General features: G+C 41.4%; 1 protein-coding gene across 1 annotated transcript; it reads right to left on the bottom strand.

Moving 5' to 3' along the window:
* Positions 1-1,920: 1,920 nt before the first annotated feature.
* T265_06982 (hypothetical protein) lies at positions 1,921-18,738 on the bottom strand (the record flags this gene model as incomplete). The annotated part of the gene is made up of 3 exons (XM_009172399.1): positions 1,921-2,782; positions 5,881-6,340; positions 17,695-18,738. 3 exons carry the CDS (start codon positions 18,646-18,648, stop codon positions 2,094-2,096), a joined length of 2,103 nt encoding a protein of 700 aa, XP_009170663.1.
* Between the last annotated feature and the right edge of the window lie 1,620 nt (positions 18,739-20,358).

Genomic DNA, 20,358 nt, shown 5'->3' with positions numbered 1-20,358 from the left:
GAATTCACTGAATTAGGACTGAACTGGAATGACATAATCAATCAACTAATACCGTTATTGGTGTGAAGCGGCACATCACACTGAAATGAAATATCACTCCGGCGAATACGGAAAGCTGTGTGATCTGTTTTTCAGCGCGGGAGCACAACAGCCTACACCGCCAGTGAGGAATACGAAATCCTCAGTTTCCACTACATATAGGCTTAGATAAAACCCTCAAATGGAGTCCATATCTTGTCATATTCTCTCCATGCGACGTACGTCACGTGGATCTGCACTCTCACAGTCCACTATGCGCTCTCAGGGTAGGGCCGCGGGCTGCAGCGTAGTGAACCTTCTTCATTAGCCAAGTTAGACAGCTTTGTTTGTCCATTCAACAAACTTGAGAAAATCACTAACCAAGTGTCTTGTAATAATCTGTATCGACAACTGCGGCGAAGTTCATATTACCGATTGTAAGCGTATCAAAGGGCATGAGAATCCTTGATATTATCGCATATCACGTGATTTTAGTCTAGTCGTCTAACCTAGTGAATGTAGCTAACTTTAGCCACTTGACGACAAAAAACCCAAACCTTTGAAATTCTATCATAAAAAGTATCATAAAAAATAGAACATCTGGACTAACGGCTAACAGCATCATGCTGACAAAAAGCCTATTTATTGTGCTATCAGATGGATTTCGATCCACCTTCGGACTTGAGTGATTGCGTCAGGAAACACTACAGCCTCTCTGATAATCCACAATCATACAACTTGTTCAGCCTAATCTTCACGCAGGAATTTCACGGGTCGATTCAAGGGATGACACAGTAGTTAGCCTTACTAGCACTTGTTTGTCGGGGTTGTCTCTAAAAAGGAAATAAGTTTGATGCACCAGCATTCCAGGGGAAACTCAAAGTTTTACACGGTTTTAGTTATGAAAACATCAGATTAAGCACCTTCGTTTCTTATTTGTTGTGGCCCGAATTGGTCTGTCTTCAGCACTTCGGTAAAACAGGGGCTCTAAACAATGCGTGCATGTCTGAAGACAATTGCTTCTGAATAATTTAGTTGAACAAATACAGTACTCCCCAGAAAAAAGGCCATCATTTGAGGGCATCTTTGTAAAGGAGACGGATTTTGTGACGCCAAACTCTCCCACAAGGATCTTATGGTTTGAAACAAAATGCAGTACAGCCAATGGATAACCAAGACAACATAAGAGGAACTTCGAGTAGGTCACCAGTCAAATGAGTAGTCCCATTCCTATGACAATACATATTAGTCAAACTGTAGTTAATGATAGGCTGGAGGGCTACGGATGGGAAAAAATGGCGGTTAGCGATTTTCCTAATCTTTTTCCTAGAAGTTCATTGTGCCAATTTCGAAAATGTCATAAATCAATCGTTTAGAAAACATTGCTGCTCAGTGGACCATCACGGATGGGTTTTTGTCAATTGGGGTGGGCGAATTCATCTCTTTTGCTGTCCAAATACAACCCTTGTACTGCATATTTAATCGATAAATAGCGCTGGATAAGCAAGACGAAATAATAACGGAGAATTACATGCCTATAAACTTCGTAAAACCACAACAGGCGCCTCATTGTCATCACTTTCAGTGATAAGAAAATGAGCCTACACCAATTTATGTGTAGCCATAACTTGAATGAAGCCAAGTTTTTACAGCTTGCGAATTGGCCGAAGTAAAGAGCGCTAGCACGGAATAACCTGAAATCGTGATTAAGAAGGACCCTGGCGCCCGTATTTTCACTAAAGCCCTTTCTAGTGAAGAATACACCCTTCAAGGTGCCAAAACTTTCTACCTATTCAGCCGGGATTTCCAATTCAGCGATCGCGCACAGCGGTTTTTCGAAAAGGTCTAGGCCAAATGCTGAGGGTCCTTCCAGATATTCAACGTGTGAACGCAACAAGACGGTGCACCTTCACCTGTATGATTATAAGCGTTATCCAGAAAATTGGTAGATTGATGTACAGTCTCCAGATTGAGTCGAAAAATGTCAAAAATCATTTGCTTGAGTTCATAGAAGGTCGGTAGGCAGCCGTTTTTTTCGTGCACAATGAATTCACTGTTATTCTCAGCTTAAAATTTCATAGCCTTATTTCGCCGAAATGCTCTGAACCTGTAAGACAGGTCTCGATAGTCGAAGCTGGAACACTCGGTGCATGTGGTATTGGAGTTGACCACCAGGAATGACCAGGTGATTTGGTGGAAAGCTCAAGAAAAGGCGCGCAGTAAACTGAACATAACAACGTAACCTCTGCTCGACTGAGTTCAAACTGTAAACCATGATGGATGATCGAGTTCAGTGTATGGCGTTCTGTTGCATCCGGCTGGTATTTCATTGACCTTTGAAGTACTCGAAATTTCCATGTTTCAAAGACGAGAGTACTGTTGGCCTTTTGATTACAATCCGCACCGGTAGTTTCTTTTGGCAGAAAGCAGAACTTGATCTTTTTCTTGTTTCGGCATTTGAGAGATTCATCACCCTGAGGTCTTTTCTTCAGATTACTTATCGATCTATCGGATAAATGGAAATATTGTCGGGTTTTTGGGTGATGTATCAGCGGCGGGGGTGAATTCGGGATGTACAGGCTCAAGAATGAGGTAGCGCTCATATTGCATGTCATATAGAGAGCAAGCCGCTCTCGGATGCTGGCAGGCGTGTGCAAGTGATGTTGATTGATCAAACGCAAATATCGCATCAAAGGTCCTGAGATCCGATCGAATACAACTTGGGTCGCCTGTTCCATTCGTACACCATTGTCCCATTTGCCACCTACAACGAAAACAAATGTTGAGGTATACGATGTAAGACTCGTTGTCTCCAGAATTTATTCAATTTCATGTCGCAAAGAGTAATAGTGGTTTTGCTTCGGAGGTTTTGTTTCATACTATCTGGCAGTGTTATGTACAAACGAAGGTGAGTTTTCGCTTTATTAAAATCAATGTTGATGAGATTCCGCTCATACTATTTCACTCAAGCTCATCTTTGGCTTCAATAGACTCCAGAGTAGTGAATAATTTGGTGATTAGACCAGCGAACTACTAACTGAGAAAGCATCTATTAGAGACCAATAGTGAACATAAGCCAGCTATGATTGATCATGATCGTTGGTTTGGGAGATCAGGCTGATCGCTTGCTAACCAAGGTGGCTGTTATAAGTGAACTTTAGAGAATATAGAAGTGTCCTAACTGCGAGCGGTTCCACCGTCTCCTAGAGGACAAAGTACATCGACCGTTATGAAGTTGAGACTTGGGATTTCACGGCACGAAAAGACTTGATAGTCCCAAGCATCTTACCAGCTAGCTCAGTCGCGCTTGCCCCTGCCGTCTTCCTGGATGGGGACTCGGAGACGGGCCGCATCAATGACTAGAGACATAGTCAGACATGACCCAGTCGCGCCCTCGATGGCGCCCGTGTATCCAAGCTATTGCCTTCAATGCCTTCCCAATCCCCCCACTTGACAGCCCACTGATAGTGCTGGATTTATGCACCAATTTATCATCTCCCCCTCCAATGCGAATCTACCTACAACCCCCCCCCCAAATCACCGGTGAACGAAACTGCGGCAGCTACAACCACTGTACGAAGAGTACGCGGTTATTGCAGCTGACAATGATGATGATGATGATGGTTTGAGGGGAAGCTCTCTCATCTTGTGTTGTGGTTTTAGATGAATTGGCCAATCACAATCTATGCTGAAATTGTTGCCTCAACAGTGCCAATTGAGAAATTCAAAGATATTAAAGTCTGGAGTTTGTTGTTTGCATGAAGTAACAGTTTTTCGTGTACACAACTCAAAGCTAGAAATTCTTTCTCTGCAAACTGAACCAGCTGTAGGGTCCTCGCTAATCTTTGTCCCGCCAGACATTGTGACATTTTGATAGGTTTTGAAGGGTTTTATTCGCGGAGGGGGAACGTCATTGTACTGTTTCAACACGGGAGTTTCTTTTTGGTGCTTTACGGTATTTAAACGCGTATGAATGAGGCGCTTAGTATTTTATATCGAAATGAACTTCCACCCAACGACTGGCTAACAGACATAAGGAAGCTTTTTGGTAGTCTCTGAGATGCAAACCCACTGTTGACCAACCGCCCGCGACCGAATGACTACGTGTTCAACTGAAAGTCGCGGGTTCGAAACTCCTTAAGCTTCTTTAATTCTGATGCTTCCCGATAAGGATGAAACAGCTGTACGATACTTCTCAACTTTTCAGCATAGATTCGCCCACCTGACAGTACGGAATCTCAGTTGAAAACCATAAATTTGTCCCACACTCCAGTGAAATCTAATTGCTGCCTTCTGCTCAGACTTCCACACAATCATCCCTAAAAGAACTTTGTCCTGACTGACTGGCTCTCTAGTCAGATGAGATACACACACAATCTACAAACTCACTGTCAAGGTAATAAGTATGCGACACAATCTCGTCACTTGAGGCTTCCTATTGTCAAAGAACTAGGTCAGCAGCACAGACGTACAGTAGCCCGTCGTACGGAAAGTCGTGGTTGAAGACTGGCTCACGTAAGTTAAACATGGATATAGTTCTCTGGTATGGATTATTCTCATTGCATTGTTGATTATGAGCTTTTCTGAGGATGCCACCGCATCGGGATGAAACCAAATGCTCCGAAAGCTTAGAAAGTTTCCAGCGGTGTTCTTATTGCATTCAAGACGTCTCTAATGCTATGTCAAGTCACTTCGCTTTGTTTGCCTAGTCAGAGCTTTCTTTGGCGATCTTTTTCAGGATGCATTCATCCTATGCCTTTCGCTCAGACAAAGCACTCGATCCCGAAAGTTTAATCAGGCTGTGATCACCTCAGCGTCGTAAAGGCCAGAGGAAGTGTAATAATGACAACAACTTAACGGTTTGCCGTGGGGTCCCCCAGTATTTCGACTTTGGACAGAAACGGTTGATTGGTCGACCTATCCCAAGATTCCATTTGGTACACCTCAGGATCGAATTAATTCCGCCCGTCATGGCCACAAACGGTTGGAATGAGTTAAACGGACGTAAATAGCGGTCACTGAAAATCACAGGAAGGAAATCCATGACTAATTAGAAAATTATTTCATCTGCGAGAGTTGTTAAGAAAATATTAGGCTGCAAAAATAGCAGACTTCCATAGTACGCAAAACTTGGGAGGGCTTGGCATGTCTCATAACCACGGGCAATATTTGCAGCCAACGTTCTCGATACCTTGTTAGGGAAACGGCATTTAAATACTGATATCGCAAACGGTCCTCGTCAAGCTGTGACTCTTGAATTTATCAGTGTACGCACGTGACTGAAGGACGAATTAGTCAATTAAACTTAAGGGGTTGCTTATTAGACCGAAGCCGCTCATGTAGTGGACGACAGAAGATGTCACCTCTCGTATCCTAGTTAATATAACGATTAAGAAAATATGGAGTTATTTCTCGTGTAAGCACGATCACTCTTTGCTGTGTCCACATGACAGTATTCTAAACTACTAAGAAGCGATACTATTGATCAGACCACATCAAAGCGAGTCAGTCCGCCGTAAAATAGCTTGGTCATATTGGTCATGGGCTGTAGCTAACGATATGACTTAGGAGGCAGTCTAATCTGTCAAGAGTTCCTTTGCAAAAAAAGAGAAGACTCTCCAAGACATGAGCCGATGTAAATGAAGAACAAGGAGAGAACGAAACTAACTCATAGCCGTGCTACCGTCAAGGTTTGTCCGACTGATACCTCCAAATATTGCTACCTAGTGTGCAGTGGCTTCTGTAGAAACCATAATTAGCAGTTTCTGTTGTTTGCAGTGATTTACCCGGAAAGTCCCTCCAGTTGGTAATTGAACTGATCAGAAGAAGTGAAATTGTTGTATGTCAGAGCAGATGGCTTACCTTTTTCTATCTTCGACAAATCACCGGTCCCAATGATGTCAAACCAACGTTGAGTTGCCAGACACAAACGGAGTTGCCTTTTGCGAACCAAATAGTCAAATTCACTCTGTAGGTGACAGCGTTCGACCGCAGTGCGGTTGAGTGTTTTCTGATCTTTTGCGCTGAAACTTATCAGATGGCGAACATCGGAAGCTTCGTTGTTTTCGGGACTTCCTTGCTGTGAAGCAGGTTTGTCAAGTGCGTAGATCTTGAATGCACTTTTTCTGTTGCCGCTCGACCTAGGCCGCCGCCTGTTGAAAAGCCTTCGTCCAGTACACACGGAACTGTCAGATGTTGGTTGGGACTGTGTATCTATCACAAGTGTATTCGCGGTTCCTGTGAAACTTCGGTAAGACCGACGGCTGTCAGAGCTCTTAGATCGGAAGCTTCGTTTTGGGGGTCCTAGTTCAATAGGTTGTTTCTGTAGAAAAAATATGACACAATAAAACAGAGTTTTGTATTTAAGAACAGCTTTATAACTGAACATCTGAAATAAAGAGCCATACAGCAACTATCCTTTATTTAAAGCATGTCGTAAAAAGAAGTGATTCGAATGCCGTGGTTATTACACAGAATTCAACTTTAAACACAGAATCCTTTGAATTCAAACCGAGTTTTCTTTAATCTTAGATGAAACAACACTTCGTCACTCAGTGGAGTTCACCAAATGTACTGTTTCAGACCCTGATGCTAATCTACCGTGGTACAACTGAACTCAGATGGGCAGCCTGGGTAAGTCTGACAACATAAACACGCAGTACTACCCTACATCCCTGAAAGTTCTCGAAGAAATAAAGGAGCTACTTGAGACCACATTAGTATGCTAAATTTGCCTTAAAAGTATTGCCGTCCAACGTAGACACGCCATTCAAAATTTGGAAACACACAAGAGTACGCTGAATACTTCTGTAGTTGTCAGTAGTGCAAAAATTTACAGTCAGATCACATGAAATGTTAAAATCAATGGCCAATTTTTGACAACATTTGAGATAACCATTGCAAATTGGATAACTTTATGAAAAATGGTCCCACCTTTTTCCTCATCAAAGATTTTTGCAAACGATGTCAGTGGTTTTATAAAACGAGTGGTCTTTGTTTTAGCAGTAGTATTTGCCCGTATGGTTCGTAAAACTGGTCCTTTTCAACCAAGGGAGACAACCTTAAGCACATATCACTGAAGTTGTCCCCAAAACGTGGTCACTTTCCAAGAAGACCGTTTTCTTTCTACCCATAATTAGCCAGTGTTTTGAGGTGTACTGAGGTTTTGTTTTTCATATTTTGTGAACGGATTCAAGATTCACCTCACTGGGTATTCGTTTGCGTACCCTATAACCAGTTGTGAATCGCGATTAACAGGAAATGCACCGACCGCGTCTTCCGATACGTGCGACAAAATTGTCTCATATTTGTGCAGGCTAGTAGCAACAACACAACACTCAGCTCGAATTTGCAGAGCGAGAAAGAAAAACCCCGTCTATCTTTCAACTGTGAACAACATCCACAAACTCTACAAGCTACTCAAGAAAAGTACTATTGAACTGTGATGTTTCGAACATATTCTACATAACCAAGGAAGTTTTATATACTGCAACCATAAGGTTGGTGTTTCATTCAAGTAAAAAGGTGGTACTAAAACAGGAGAAACTGAGAGGTTATTGCGTTGAAACAGTGGCACCAGAATAAAAACAGTCAGCCTTTAGGTAAGGATGAAAATTCTGTCTTCAAAGTGTATCATGATGATTGTGGATATATTGCAACTTTACTTGTCCGTACAGCATCACCAAGATAAGTTCATCTGCTGACTACCTGCCTACCTGTTCGACTGATTGACTGACTGAGTGACTGACTCAAGTCATAGAATGATGATATCATTGGTATCTGCTGAGTGGACAGATGGGTACTCAAAATGAGATAAACTGTGTCGGTCACGATGCATATGATCTGTCCTTGTCCTAGTATCTGTCACGTGTTTAGCGGTTATAACAACTGATTTCGACACTGGGTGCGGACTGACAAGGAGGTACAAAGGCGGGATACCCGAATCATGCCGACAGTGTCCATGGCATGATTAAAAAGATGAAAATTCTGAGGAGGCAGCAGTGAAAATCATCATTTAGGGGAAACCGTTGCACCATTTCCCTTCAGATTCATCATTGTCGATGATCGCCCTCATGTTACCATTTTTGATGCAAGCTTTTCTCACAGCTTACCGTAATTTGCCCCATCTGTTATCCATTATTCACATTAGAAATTCGACAATGGGTCTAAATAGCCTTCTGGGTATACTGGCATCGGATCATATCCAAAGCCAATGGACAACAGAGTTCTCCGGATAAATATATAAATGTAAATTCGCAAATGTAACAACGGCCGTTTCCGTAGGCAAAAGAAAGTTTCACTTTGCACCGTAAGATCCTGAAGGTTCACTGGTATAACCTGCGTTCTAGGATTTCTTAACATTAAAAGGTCCTTTGCGCGCAAGTTAACTTTACTGAGGTGAGTTATAGGAATGTCGCAGCCCGTTTGCATAGCCAGTGGCCTGACAGACAGCTACTACAGTCACATTCGTCCTGGAATGCTGCGACGCGAGCAGTTCACTGTAAGTTCAACGTAAATGGTCCACTTGGGAGTGCTATCGTGCAGAGTTTGAAGATGAAGAGCTCACAATGCCAAGTGCATTTCACCAGCTCGTTGTATTTAATCATAAATTCAGTATGATTCATCGCGGTGCAAGCCGCCATTTGATACCCCTGGGAAAGTGGCCAGCCTACTCAAAAAAACTTTTTCTGTATGAGTTGCCTCTGGCAACAACAGTCATCGTTTTGGGTGTGTTCCTCTGGTGGTGTTGAAACAATGTTTCAATCAGTGGTGAATCATTTATTAGCGCATTCCCTTTAAGAATATGGTGAGAGACGTATGGGGTGTTGAAAGAAGTATGCGGCATATGAGCCATTTTGAATGTAATTTCATTTCTATGATAAAATAATATCAATCCAACATAATCAAGGTAAGTAAGGGGTCCCACAAGTTAGGCAAACATGTATCATTGATAAACATCGACTAACACTGCAACGAAATTTGTCCAAAAACAAGTAGACTTTGCAATAATTTACAAATTCAGTCATTGTTAGGGGAAGAATCGGTTAAAGTTTACATGAATCTGCCACCCATCATACTTCTCTTCTGGGCCGCTTCGGTAATCTGTTGAATGACTACGGAATAGTCTCTGTTCTACCAGCGCAATTCCAACCTGTGAACAACAGTATCGTCGGATTTTGAGTGCTCAAGGCAACCGCATGGTTGTTGATAACATCTAGTCTGTCTCTTCAAAATTGGCACCAAACTACTGCCTAAACAACCTCGCTTTCGTGTATCTTTTTTGTCAACCTCCGGTCACACTACAGGGATATTCAGTTTGGAAATGGGAAATGTCAAATATCTCTGACGAGAAAAACCCAACATCGTTATCAGTGTTTGATAAAGTGGTGGGTATTTGAACCCCAATGTAAAAAAGTGGGGATCAGCCGCGTTTTGGACGTTTGAGTCCAAAAAGACCCAGTCAGCAGGTTGACGTCAGTGTTCAACTCTTTCTAAACCAAAGCGATTAGGATTTTTGTTTCAAACAAATTATAACACATGATGCATTTTCTGCAACTGAGTGGCAGCAGAAAAACGAGGGATTTGGTCGAATATTTCGTTATCACCGATGTAGTTTGCAAATAAATCTGTTCCATCGAATAGTTCCACTGGCTAATGTTGGGAGGAAATCGTTATAGGAGGAAAGTTGTTAGTTTAGGCAGTGAAGATATGCATAACCACTAATGCTCAGGTAGGCCCCAACCTAAAAATTAATGGCCTACTGACGAGATCACCCCGATTTATGGTGAAACATGTGCAAACAAGCTGTTCAGCCCGGCAAACAAACCAACAACGAATGAGTGAAATGTTGACGGCTTAATTTGTGTGGAGGGTTCTTGATCCTTCTGGTGAACTGGGCGGTCCGGCTGCATACGCGTTGCCATTATCTGAATTGACATGATCAGTGCTGTGCGTCCGTTTGTTCCCCGTCGTTCAACGATGAATCGCTGTGGACATTGAGCAGTCCATTGTTTGTGTTCATGTGCATTTTGTCAGCCAGCATCTTTCCCAGTAAAGGATGAGTGAAACAAACGGAAATGTGATCAATCAAGCGGGAGTAAGTCTATACTAATTGGAGTTTTGGACCATAAATACTGTATACCACAAAAGAAAGCTTGTTCGTGGTTATCTACTTGGTATATAGATTGTCACAAATTGAACTGTAAGAGACCATTCAATAACAAACAATGAATTAGAATGTAGACACGGTAGAAAGTCAAAGTACAAAGCAACAAACCATATCAAACGAGCTCGAAGAAGCTTAAGTTTGATTAAGTGGATAAGTAAGAATATGAATTCCGGCTTATGACACTAAACAAATCGTCATATCGGCGATCTAGAAAGCACCCAAATGTTGAATTCCACTAAAGAAAGCGTCAAGACACATTTCCAGTAGGGGAAACATTTGCCCCAACCCACTCAACTCCCCTTTTGTCAGAAGAACCACTCGTCAATTCTGATTAACACTTCAAGCGGCAAATACAGCAACTCTCCCGGTATCTTTGATATTAACCAACTCTATCCCTCTCTGCCGTGCATTCGAGTAAACGATATCATGGTTGGCCGGCTCCTTCCATCCTTCAGGCATTCAGTCCTCTTTGACTGATTTGAATTGTCAGTCAAGTCCGTAATTCATGAATTAGAGCTGCGAACTTCGGTTTACCAAAAGACAAAATGAATATATTCAGTCTGTATCTTCCGGATAGCTAAAATGAAATCAGGTTGTCACACTCAGCCGTATTATATTGTTCGGCTGATGTCGGAAAAGCACTTGCACGTAATTTATCATTCTTCTTTCAGCTTCAACTCTGATGCTCTGACTTACGGGATATTCTTCAAGTTGTACAAGCTACATAAACAGTTTGTAGAAATGAAGTAAAATCCGACTCAGCGATGAGACATCCACTCTTCAGTCATCAACTAAGTCTGTTTACAGTATGCTAATATTTTCTGAAGACTCGCTAGGAGGACTTACAGCCAATACCTTGGTGTCAGGGCGTTGAACTTTTCGCCAAAAAATCGAAGCTAACCTGGTGTTTCGGGTATACAGTTGCCCCTAGTAGTGTTGATGGGAAAATCCGTTAATTTTGGTCCTATGTTGATTTACCTTACTTCAAAAAGATGATTTTCGCCCAATAAAATAGAAGCGTGATTGCTAACCTACGCATTTTCGACCTTTCATCATTTGATTCAAATTTGGAAGAAGCTAAAATGCCCAAGTTTTCTGGACCACTTTTTCACAATAGTGCCTCTAAGAATGATCTGTTGTCATTCTTAATGACTGTGAATGATAATTGATCCAACGGACTATTGCAAGCTTAGAACTGGAGTTTAGACAAACCAATTGCAAATAATTGATATTTCTTTATATTGTTCACTAGCCAAGACAACTGCAATCTAAGGGATAGTGAACTTCGTCGCTCTACTGATAGGGAAATTAACAAAGATGAGTGCTGATTTCAGATATATTTAATTAGTTGGTCTTATTCCGAAGCAAGTAAATCCAATGAAACCATTTTTCCACCATAATAGTAGTATTTTCTAGTATTGGTGGTAGTATCGTTTGTGAAGTGGATAGTGTCAGGCTAAATAAAAGTATACTATCCAAGGTGAATATATGGCGCGTTTGGAAGTTTGTTCACAAAGTTTATCAAGATCCCATTACACAGTAAAATCCATCGGTAAACACTGGTGCAGTGTTCCTAAATGTTTGAAGACGCACAATCTGCGGGTTATCTTGGGTATCACGAATAGCACATAGTTTTATCTCAAGTGTACTCCAGCTGGTAAGAGATACGAATACACCAAAGGATTATTGGTTCCTTCTGAGTTTATGAAACGAGACCTGATTGTTATGCCGTTTGAGTTGTTGCGTGAATTTTGTACACATGCGTGTCAATATGTACTGCGGATAAAACGAAGAGGACTAGCTCAAAATGAGTAGAAGAGTTACTTCAACTTCGTTTACTTAGAAAGCAGGGTTACCATGATTTTTATCACGAGTTTCTACCGTTCCTGGCTTCTCATAGTGGCCATCCAGTTCCTACTACATAATCTTCAAGATGAATAAACTTCTTCTCCATGCATCACAGAATGTCTCACCCATGGTTTCGCCACACGTGAGCTCGCAGTAATGGTGAGGGTCTCATACTGATAGGGGTGTTACCGCGTAAACATTTCCGGCGCAGCACTTTAAGTCATTCCGTTGAAAATCATGATTGTGACACATTTAACTAATTCACATAAAAATAATATGACCAAAATTTTTACAAACCTCACAAATTTCTCTTGCAAACCTGATATTAAGACAATCTTCAAAAACGAAAGTTCGCTACAGAGCAAGAATGTTAATTCTGTCCTGTCGTCACCAAAATCTAGCGAAGTTTGCAAGTCTGTATTCAGCTCTGTTAGTGCGCATTTGAGTTTTTTCGCAGTTCCAGAGATAAATATTCTCTTTTCCTGTTACATACTTTTAGGTATTAGGTCGAGAAAAGCAAACTTGCTCCAATATCACTAATAAACTAAATTTCTCGGCATCTCAACACCTCAACATCTCGTGTCCTTATTAGGAAGAAACACCGTCCTTGTTCATCTAGTTTTTGTCTTCACTACCAACCGTGACTATTTTTACGCTATACACTTCAAAATTAAATGTTCGATGGCATGAGTTAGAGACGAAAAGATCGACAGAGAACAGCAGTCATAGGGTTAATTAAAATGCACGTTTCATTCGACTGACGTTCATTTATTCCCAAAAAAACATGCTTTAGGTTTCTTTCAAGCATAATTCGCACAAAACTCCCTCAAACAGGTGCATACTTTCGATTCAATCGTTTAATTATTTTAGCTTTATATGTAGTACAACTAATGCATTGTAGCACACGCAAAATTTAAGACAATACAGCTAGTAAGAGACACCGATAGGAAATGTGGACACGTATGAAACTTAAGAATTTGCTCATTCATAAACGTATTTAGCAGAATATGATCAAGAAACGGCAAATAGACGTTTGGTAATCCAATCGGTAACGTAACTTCTCGTTTAATTCATATGTTTAATTCATATAATTGCATATGTCCGTAAATTCCCTTGAAATCATCACAGTAGAACCAAAGTAATTTATTCAGAAACTTTCAGAAGCACATCTTTCTTTACTACCAACCCTTGTTTGAATTATCGACACCGCAACATCGGAGTATCGGTATTTAAAAAAAAAAAAAACCCCCACCTGTGCAGTCACGAATTTAGACCTAACAACGAAAAATGAGTTTGAACACTCGTGTGATTCACCTGCCTCCTGTCTAAAGATTCGGATGCCGATGTATTATTCAACAGACTGATTCTAACAAGCCTAGGCGTATGTGCTGACCTAACAGAGTGGCAAGCAATCACTGTATGTACAAGCTTGTGTTGTCCATGCTAGATCTCCGCACCTCAGTCCAGTTTGTGTTTTCATCTGCAAAAAACAAACTGACGACCATTTGTAGTGGGTGACTAACACGTGTGCCACTTACTAACTGGCACGGGGAGCAGAGCAACCCCCGGGTTGGATAAGGCAACACATCACACATGTTTCTAGTTCACCACAAAACAAAATCATGGGCAGGTGGTCTTGAGAGAATTTCGGATTATTTCTCTCCCTGTTCGTCTTTCAGCTTGCCCTTAGGAGTGCTATAGCCAACGAGCGCATAAACCGAAGATTTGGATGGTGGATATGTTCCTTCAATTCTGGTTCCCATGTCCGTGTTTTGATCTACTACGGACGGATGCGAATACATGGTTTATGGTTAGAACTCTCAAAGTCAGGGAAGCCCTTGGATGTGGAAAACATAAACTCTAAAATTACGGTGATTATTCTTGATGTTTTTGTATGAATTTAACCACCGTAAGTAGAAAAAGGACGACTAACACACTAGTTTCGATGTTTGGTCATACCTCACCCGAAGATTGCCGTTAGAAGGTCAGGGTTGAGAAAAAAGGGAATTGTTGAGTAAGAATGATGGGTGAACCGTCCTTAAAAAAATGACCGTTCTCTTGCAAACGTTCCCAACCTATTGAAGAATAATCAGCTAATATCGTGGCTTCAAGCACTTGCTAGAATTCAACAATGGGAAAATACTTGTAGCCCTTTTGGAAGGCAAACCACTTTTATTTTCGCTCTTTTAAACGATTTGGAGTTTTAAATATACTGGTTGACCAAGCCATCGAACTCGTTTCTGAGACAACCGCTCAAAGGATAGAGACAAAATTAAGTTAGTTCCACGGATCACAATTTTACAGTCACTTGGCGAAATGAAACCGTTTGCGAATTACATTGGTGTTAACTGGAGACTCGGCTAAATTACTTGTTTAAGCCATCTTCCATTTAACAGCAGAGTAATTTACAACTTAGTTTACTTTTCCATTCGCGCATAAGATAAAGTTCAATTAGAACGCTTTTTTGAAAGAAAGTGGACGAGTCCCAATAGTAGTGCGCTGTCGAAGTGTTTTTATCAGCCATATGAGTAGTGTGTTCTGTAAGAATCTTCTCTGGTAGGATTTATCAGACCGAAAACGGCTACTATTTTAAAGGTTGTCACGGAAAACTAACGCCAAGCTGGTGCTATTTTCTCATTATTAACCACTAGTTCTTGTAAAAGCTCTGAGCTAATAGTTCATTTGTTTAAGTTAGTTTTCCACTGAAAGAGGGATGTGCAAAATTGAGATAATTGCTAACTGCGATCTACAGTATTCATCTGTCCAGCTAGAGGTATTCTCCAAAGAATAATGTCACACCTCTCTCAAGCGTGCATCGAAATTCTACGAGTAACGACGAAGTGGACTTTATCCTTGAAACAAGACACAAATCAAATGGAGAAATACTTTTTTTTGATGGAATGGGAAAGCGTGTGCCAAAAGACATGGAAACAACGGTAGTTGGGAGTTTTGATTTGAAGATGGCTTTGATTTACAGCCCAATTCATAGCCCGATAGAACCAATAATTTCGTGGCCAGACAACCAACAATTTTGGCGTTTCTAAGATTTCTGTTTTGAGTAATTTGTACTTCGAAAATTGCACGACCGATTTGCCGTTTTCTCTTTTCCATTCAGCTCATTGAAGATGAGGACAACTTTCACAGCAACCGCTTCAATATCACGTGAATTATTTATCTATTGACATATTGGCATGCCAATACCCTTGCGACATAAATCTGGTATACCTAACAGTCCTAAAATGTATCAGGCCCTGAATGTTATGGTAGTAAGGATTGATGGCTTGTGCTTGGTTTCGCTACCAGGGGACTATTCTCACCCACCAAGAAGATGAGGTGTTGTGCACTCTTCTTTCAGGTACTACCGGAACTCGTGGTAGAAACAGTTACCGAAGTTCGAAAATTTTAATGACGACCTCAACGTTTGCCATCTCAAACTGAGAAACTAAGTGACCACAGAAAGTTTCGTCTAACACCGTCATTAATTCAAGGAGTAAGGAGGTTGGATCGGTGCACTTAATGCAGGTTTACAATTGACGGCTTGCAGTTGCTATTTGCATACAAAAATAAGGCTTAAAATTACTCAGTTATCTCTGTTTCCTCTATCTCCATCAGTCAACCCAACTTGGGAGAAAAATCCGGCGTTTGATATGTTTGCAGTCAGAAAAGGTGACAACTTGAAGCCGACTTTAAGTCGACTTAAAGCTCGCATCTCTTCGGATTTAGTGGTGTAGCCTGCAGGCTTCAGCATTTCCAGCAGCAAATTGTGCAGGAATAAAGAGCAAATGTAAAAATGGGTAACCTTACAAGCACATACTTTTTGGTTCATTTCAAGCAAAGGCTTATGGCGAACTTTTGCAACCAGCCACGTACCGGATGCGCCGCATAGTCATTATTTTGTCTTTCTGGAACTTTGTGAGAGAAGCCACTTAAAAGAACAAACTCAGTTTTTTCCATAAAGTAAACTACTCACAGTGTTGCTGAAAACTCTTTGACACCCCACGAAAGGCTGCGCTCTTATTGTCCAATCAGGGTTCAGGTAGAACATAAAGTTGAGGGAATCTCGCGGACTGCGCTTACCTGAAGAGCCCCAATAAGAACAAACGCAGTCGTCGACAGTTGAAGAGTTTTCAAAAAATGGTTAGTAGTTTCATCTATGAAAATATATTACAGGTAGCAATCGAACTATGAGGCGGACTTTATGCAGCACACTCAGTTGAAGAGTATCATAAACGAGAGGTTAATTGGATTATTTCGTGAAAACCGAATGAGTCTATTTGCAAAACTTGATTTTTATTCTCCACAGGCAAACAATTAGATAAGCCACTACCAGGTAATCCTAAGATGAATTTTCAGGCCTTTGATTCCTACTTCTACTGGTTGATGATCAGGTTCGTTTGACTGGACGCCCCATGCCTGTGGGATAGCACCATATCATGACAGAAACTTGTAGCCGTTTACTTTCTTTTATGCAAGTGGTTTCGGTGTGCATAGGTTACAACTGGCATTCATCGCTCTTTGGTTTTTGAGGAAAGGATCTGAGATTGCTTTGACTATTCTAAGGCATGATAGCAACCAAAATTGCTCTGCTATGTTCAAGTAGAACATAAGTTTGACGGAAACTCGGGGACTTGGCCTACTTGATGAGCCCCAAGAAAAGCGAAAAAAACGGTCATGGACTGTCCAAGAGTTTTCAGCAACCTTGTGAGTAGTTTCCTCTATGAAAATGCTCTGCTACTATTTCTGTTAACATCTGAGTGTTAAGTCACGTTTTGATCCCTCTCTCTGTTCTGAGACGTGGTTATCTTGCTGCAACACACAGGTTTGTCAAAATCGGCCTCGTCTACCAAACGCTTATCTAAAGTAAGTAGCGGTTTTGAGGAAACCAACAGAATACCAATAAATAGGTAAGTTTGCTAGCTGTCTATCCATGATTTCTGGGTTTTTAATAATCAAAGTATTTCAAATCGCTCTCTCTAAATGAACAAGTCCGACGTAGTGATTGGCACCAGTTTAAACGTTCTTCTCATAATCTTTTGACAAACCCCAAGGTTATATGGTGCATTTAGAATGTGTAAAAGTACCCCTTATGTTTTCGTTTTAGACTGCCAGCATACTTCTCGATAGACGATAATTTTGTCCTGGTAGGAGCGGCCAGACCTGCAGTATGGATTACAGTGATATGGTTTCGTAAGTGAGCGTTTTAAACAAAGCCCCGTCATTTTAGCCAAAATTGTTTCAAAGTGTCCTTTCTATGGTGAAGCCTTAGAAGAGAAAATTTCCGTATATGTATGTATATATATGAATACTGGAGAAGACTTGTAGTTTACTAAAACAGGACATGAGTACCAGCGATTTTTTGACGCAGTATAATTCATGCTGCACTTCGTATCATTACAGCTGGTCAGTTGAGAAGGCATATTCTCAAAGTAGAAAGCTCTCAAAACCAACTGACCAGTTACTATAGATCAATACTTTATTTCTTTGCTACATAACTCCCTGGGTATTCCGCGTGGATCAGTCCCATGGATATGCTGCCCCGATTCGTCGATTTACAAGCAACGCTAAGGCCAGAACATCTGATCAGCTCATAAACTTGTTCACTGACAAGGAGCGTCAGCTAGCATTTAGCAAACTATATAGTGGAAATATCAATGACTCACCACAGGCTCCAAACCGATAGACTGGATGATATCGACAGCCAGCTCACCAACTGTGCAGACAGGTGTGAAGAAGCTCCGGCTTAGACCGTCGACAGACCGAAATACATGAACAGAGTATGATGAGCTGAGGTTTCTCTGAAACCAAACTTTGATAACGAACATCGTGGTCATCTGGACAATGAGCTGAGTATTGACAAAGCGCAAAGCAGAGCCGGTTCCGTTAGTTTTTAGTCCGTATACCTCTTCATGTTCGGCAGTTGTTTGCGAGCTGACAAAGGGATTCTTTGGAACAAAAAACCCGTTTTCTGATAATTTCAGTTTAGAGGCTACCTTGACTTGAAAAACAAACAGGATCCAGTGGCCTACTGTTATGATGAGTGTAAGACAGTCAGTCGCAGATATGATCCATAATGAAAATGAGGGAACTTCGATGAAGTTTGAATCACCAAGATTTATCGAAGTGTATATTTGTCCTACCCTGGCAAGCGATGACTTAGATCGCCAGTTTCTGGACTTCAGGCATTGCATTGGCCAATATCTAATTCCCGAACGAGTTACCAATAGAAAACAACACAATAACGCAAACCGAACACCAAGGGAAACCATGTTTGCACCACTGAGTACTTGGTATCCGCCATCCGTTCCTGCATATTGCTTTCCTCGTGTAAAGTGTGCTTCATCCAAAAGGACCATCAATAATGGAGTTGCAGCCGTCGACAGCACTGTGAATATATATACAAGGTGGAACATGCAACATTTTCGCTCTTTTCCCTGGCTTTTCATGTGCAGCATCAACTCCTCGCTATCAGACCATTCCTCCGCGCTTCTGGATGTGACCGGCCTCGAGCCGCTTTGCACACATCGAGGTGTATTGGGTGATTCTTGACCAGCATCTGGAGAAACGTTACTTTCGAAGCCAGTCAAACTCAGTTCGGATGACAGTGGATGTGACATTCGTCCCGGCTTCCGCCGACTTCACGAGTTACTTGAAGGATACATGTATGAAGAACACATGGAATCAATTATTCCCTCCTACTCTGTAACTACATATATTCCCGAACAGTCTTGTATTTATCCGGTCTTTGAACGTTCATCCACGCTCTTCCATATTCACCGGGCTAGTTGGCCAATGGTGTGTTAGCCTGCAAATGACCTTGATAAGAAACTTTCTCATTGGTCTGCATAGTTTTCCGCACAGACGTTTTCAGGATGTCATAATGTTCCTTATTCAGGCAGAGGTTTTGTGGCTGCAGTGGTTCGTTGTTGTTAAATTTATTGAGATTCTCTCAAGTATACACATACAAATTTTGCTTTGTTCTCATTCTTCTCGGTAGTTCTGGTGCGGCTAACATGCGAATAGCATGGATCGGCACTCATAACAACTCTACTAGCAATAACAATAAAAAAGACGACAGAAAAAATGCTCGTTAGGTGAAAAGTGAACTTCGAGGCCACAATCGATCTGAAGACCGTGTGTCCTTTTTTATCCTGACGTGAAAAATGTAACTTGCGGTGTCTGACACCTTCTAAACTACACCTGACATTTTTTGGTCTGCTTCGGCCGTGGTAGAGATCTGCGAGTCATTAGTGTGTCCTACAAAAATGCCCCAACGAGAACGGTTTTTAAGACGTATACTTTGAGCTTTTATAAAGTTGTTGGCAACGGGTGGTATGCATCTCTGCAGTGTTAGGGCATGATCTTTGTCAGTAAGTTGACATGACGCACAAGAGGTGGCACTTCACGTCATTCAGTTACTTGTAACCAGTTCTTCTGCATTTTGAAAAAAGCGCCTTTTCATGAAGGCTATCCTTTGAACAAAGAAGATAGAGTGTTAATTTACTTGTCAGTGTTCATTGGAGAAGGTGGACATCTGAATTCCTTCAAAAAGATACTCCGATGGCTCACTGAATATAACTTAAGATAGGTGGGAAACAAATTTTACCATTTTGTGCATTACATTCAGAGAGCTACATTTGTCGTAGAAGTAATTACCACAAATTCACCGTGACTTTAGCTTGTCGTAAATTGGCGTGTCCATCAAATTATGCCACAAAATTATATTGTCACTGTTTTTTACCAACATGTGGTGCTTTCTGTTCTCAAACAACTAAGTCAGAAGTGGAAGCACAAGTCTGTCTACCAAACTTGAGCGGTCAGTTATTCTCACGAGCACGTGAAAAGCCCAGGATAGAACTTAATGAATATCCTGATTCACATTGCCTGTTTCCCTGGTGTTGGCTCCCACCAGTGTAAGCTTGCTTGCTCTGTATTCTGTTGTCATACCCGCCTTATTTCTCTTGAATGGACATAGTCAAATCGGTAGTAGCTCCATCTTCTGGTTTTTTATGACCTGCATGATACAGGGTCAGTGACGGCAAAGGATCGAACAATACCTTGCTGCTAGCTACTGCCACAATATGCCCTTTGATGAAAAGTTGAAACTTGAGTACAACGAGTAAAACACGGCCATGCTAGCCAGCTAGACAACAAGGTAAGCACTTCATTTCGCGTCCAGCTTAGTTTCCAGGTCCTCACCTTTCATTCGTGTAACGAGAGATTTCGACAGATTGCACGATCGTGAAGGCACTGAGCCAGAGAGGCGTTATTTCATGCAGCCTTGTTGTACGTTAATAGTGGACAAAACATTACAAAGCTTCTTGTCT

This window comes from Opisthorchis viverrini (genome assembly GCF_000715545.1).
Source record: "Opisthorchis viverrini unplaced genomic scaffold opera_v5_153, whole genome shotgun sequence".
In the NCBI taxonomy this organism is placed as follows: domain Eukaryota; kingdom Metazoa; phylum Platyhelminthes; class Trematoda; order Opisthorchiida; family Opisthorchiidae; genus Opisthorchis; species Opisthorchis viverrini.
Note: the sequence above shows the minus strand (reverse complement) of the source record. Positions and strands in the feature narration are given on the sequence as shown.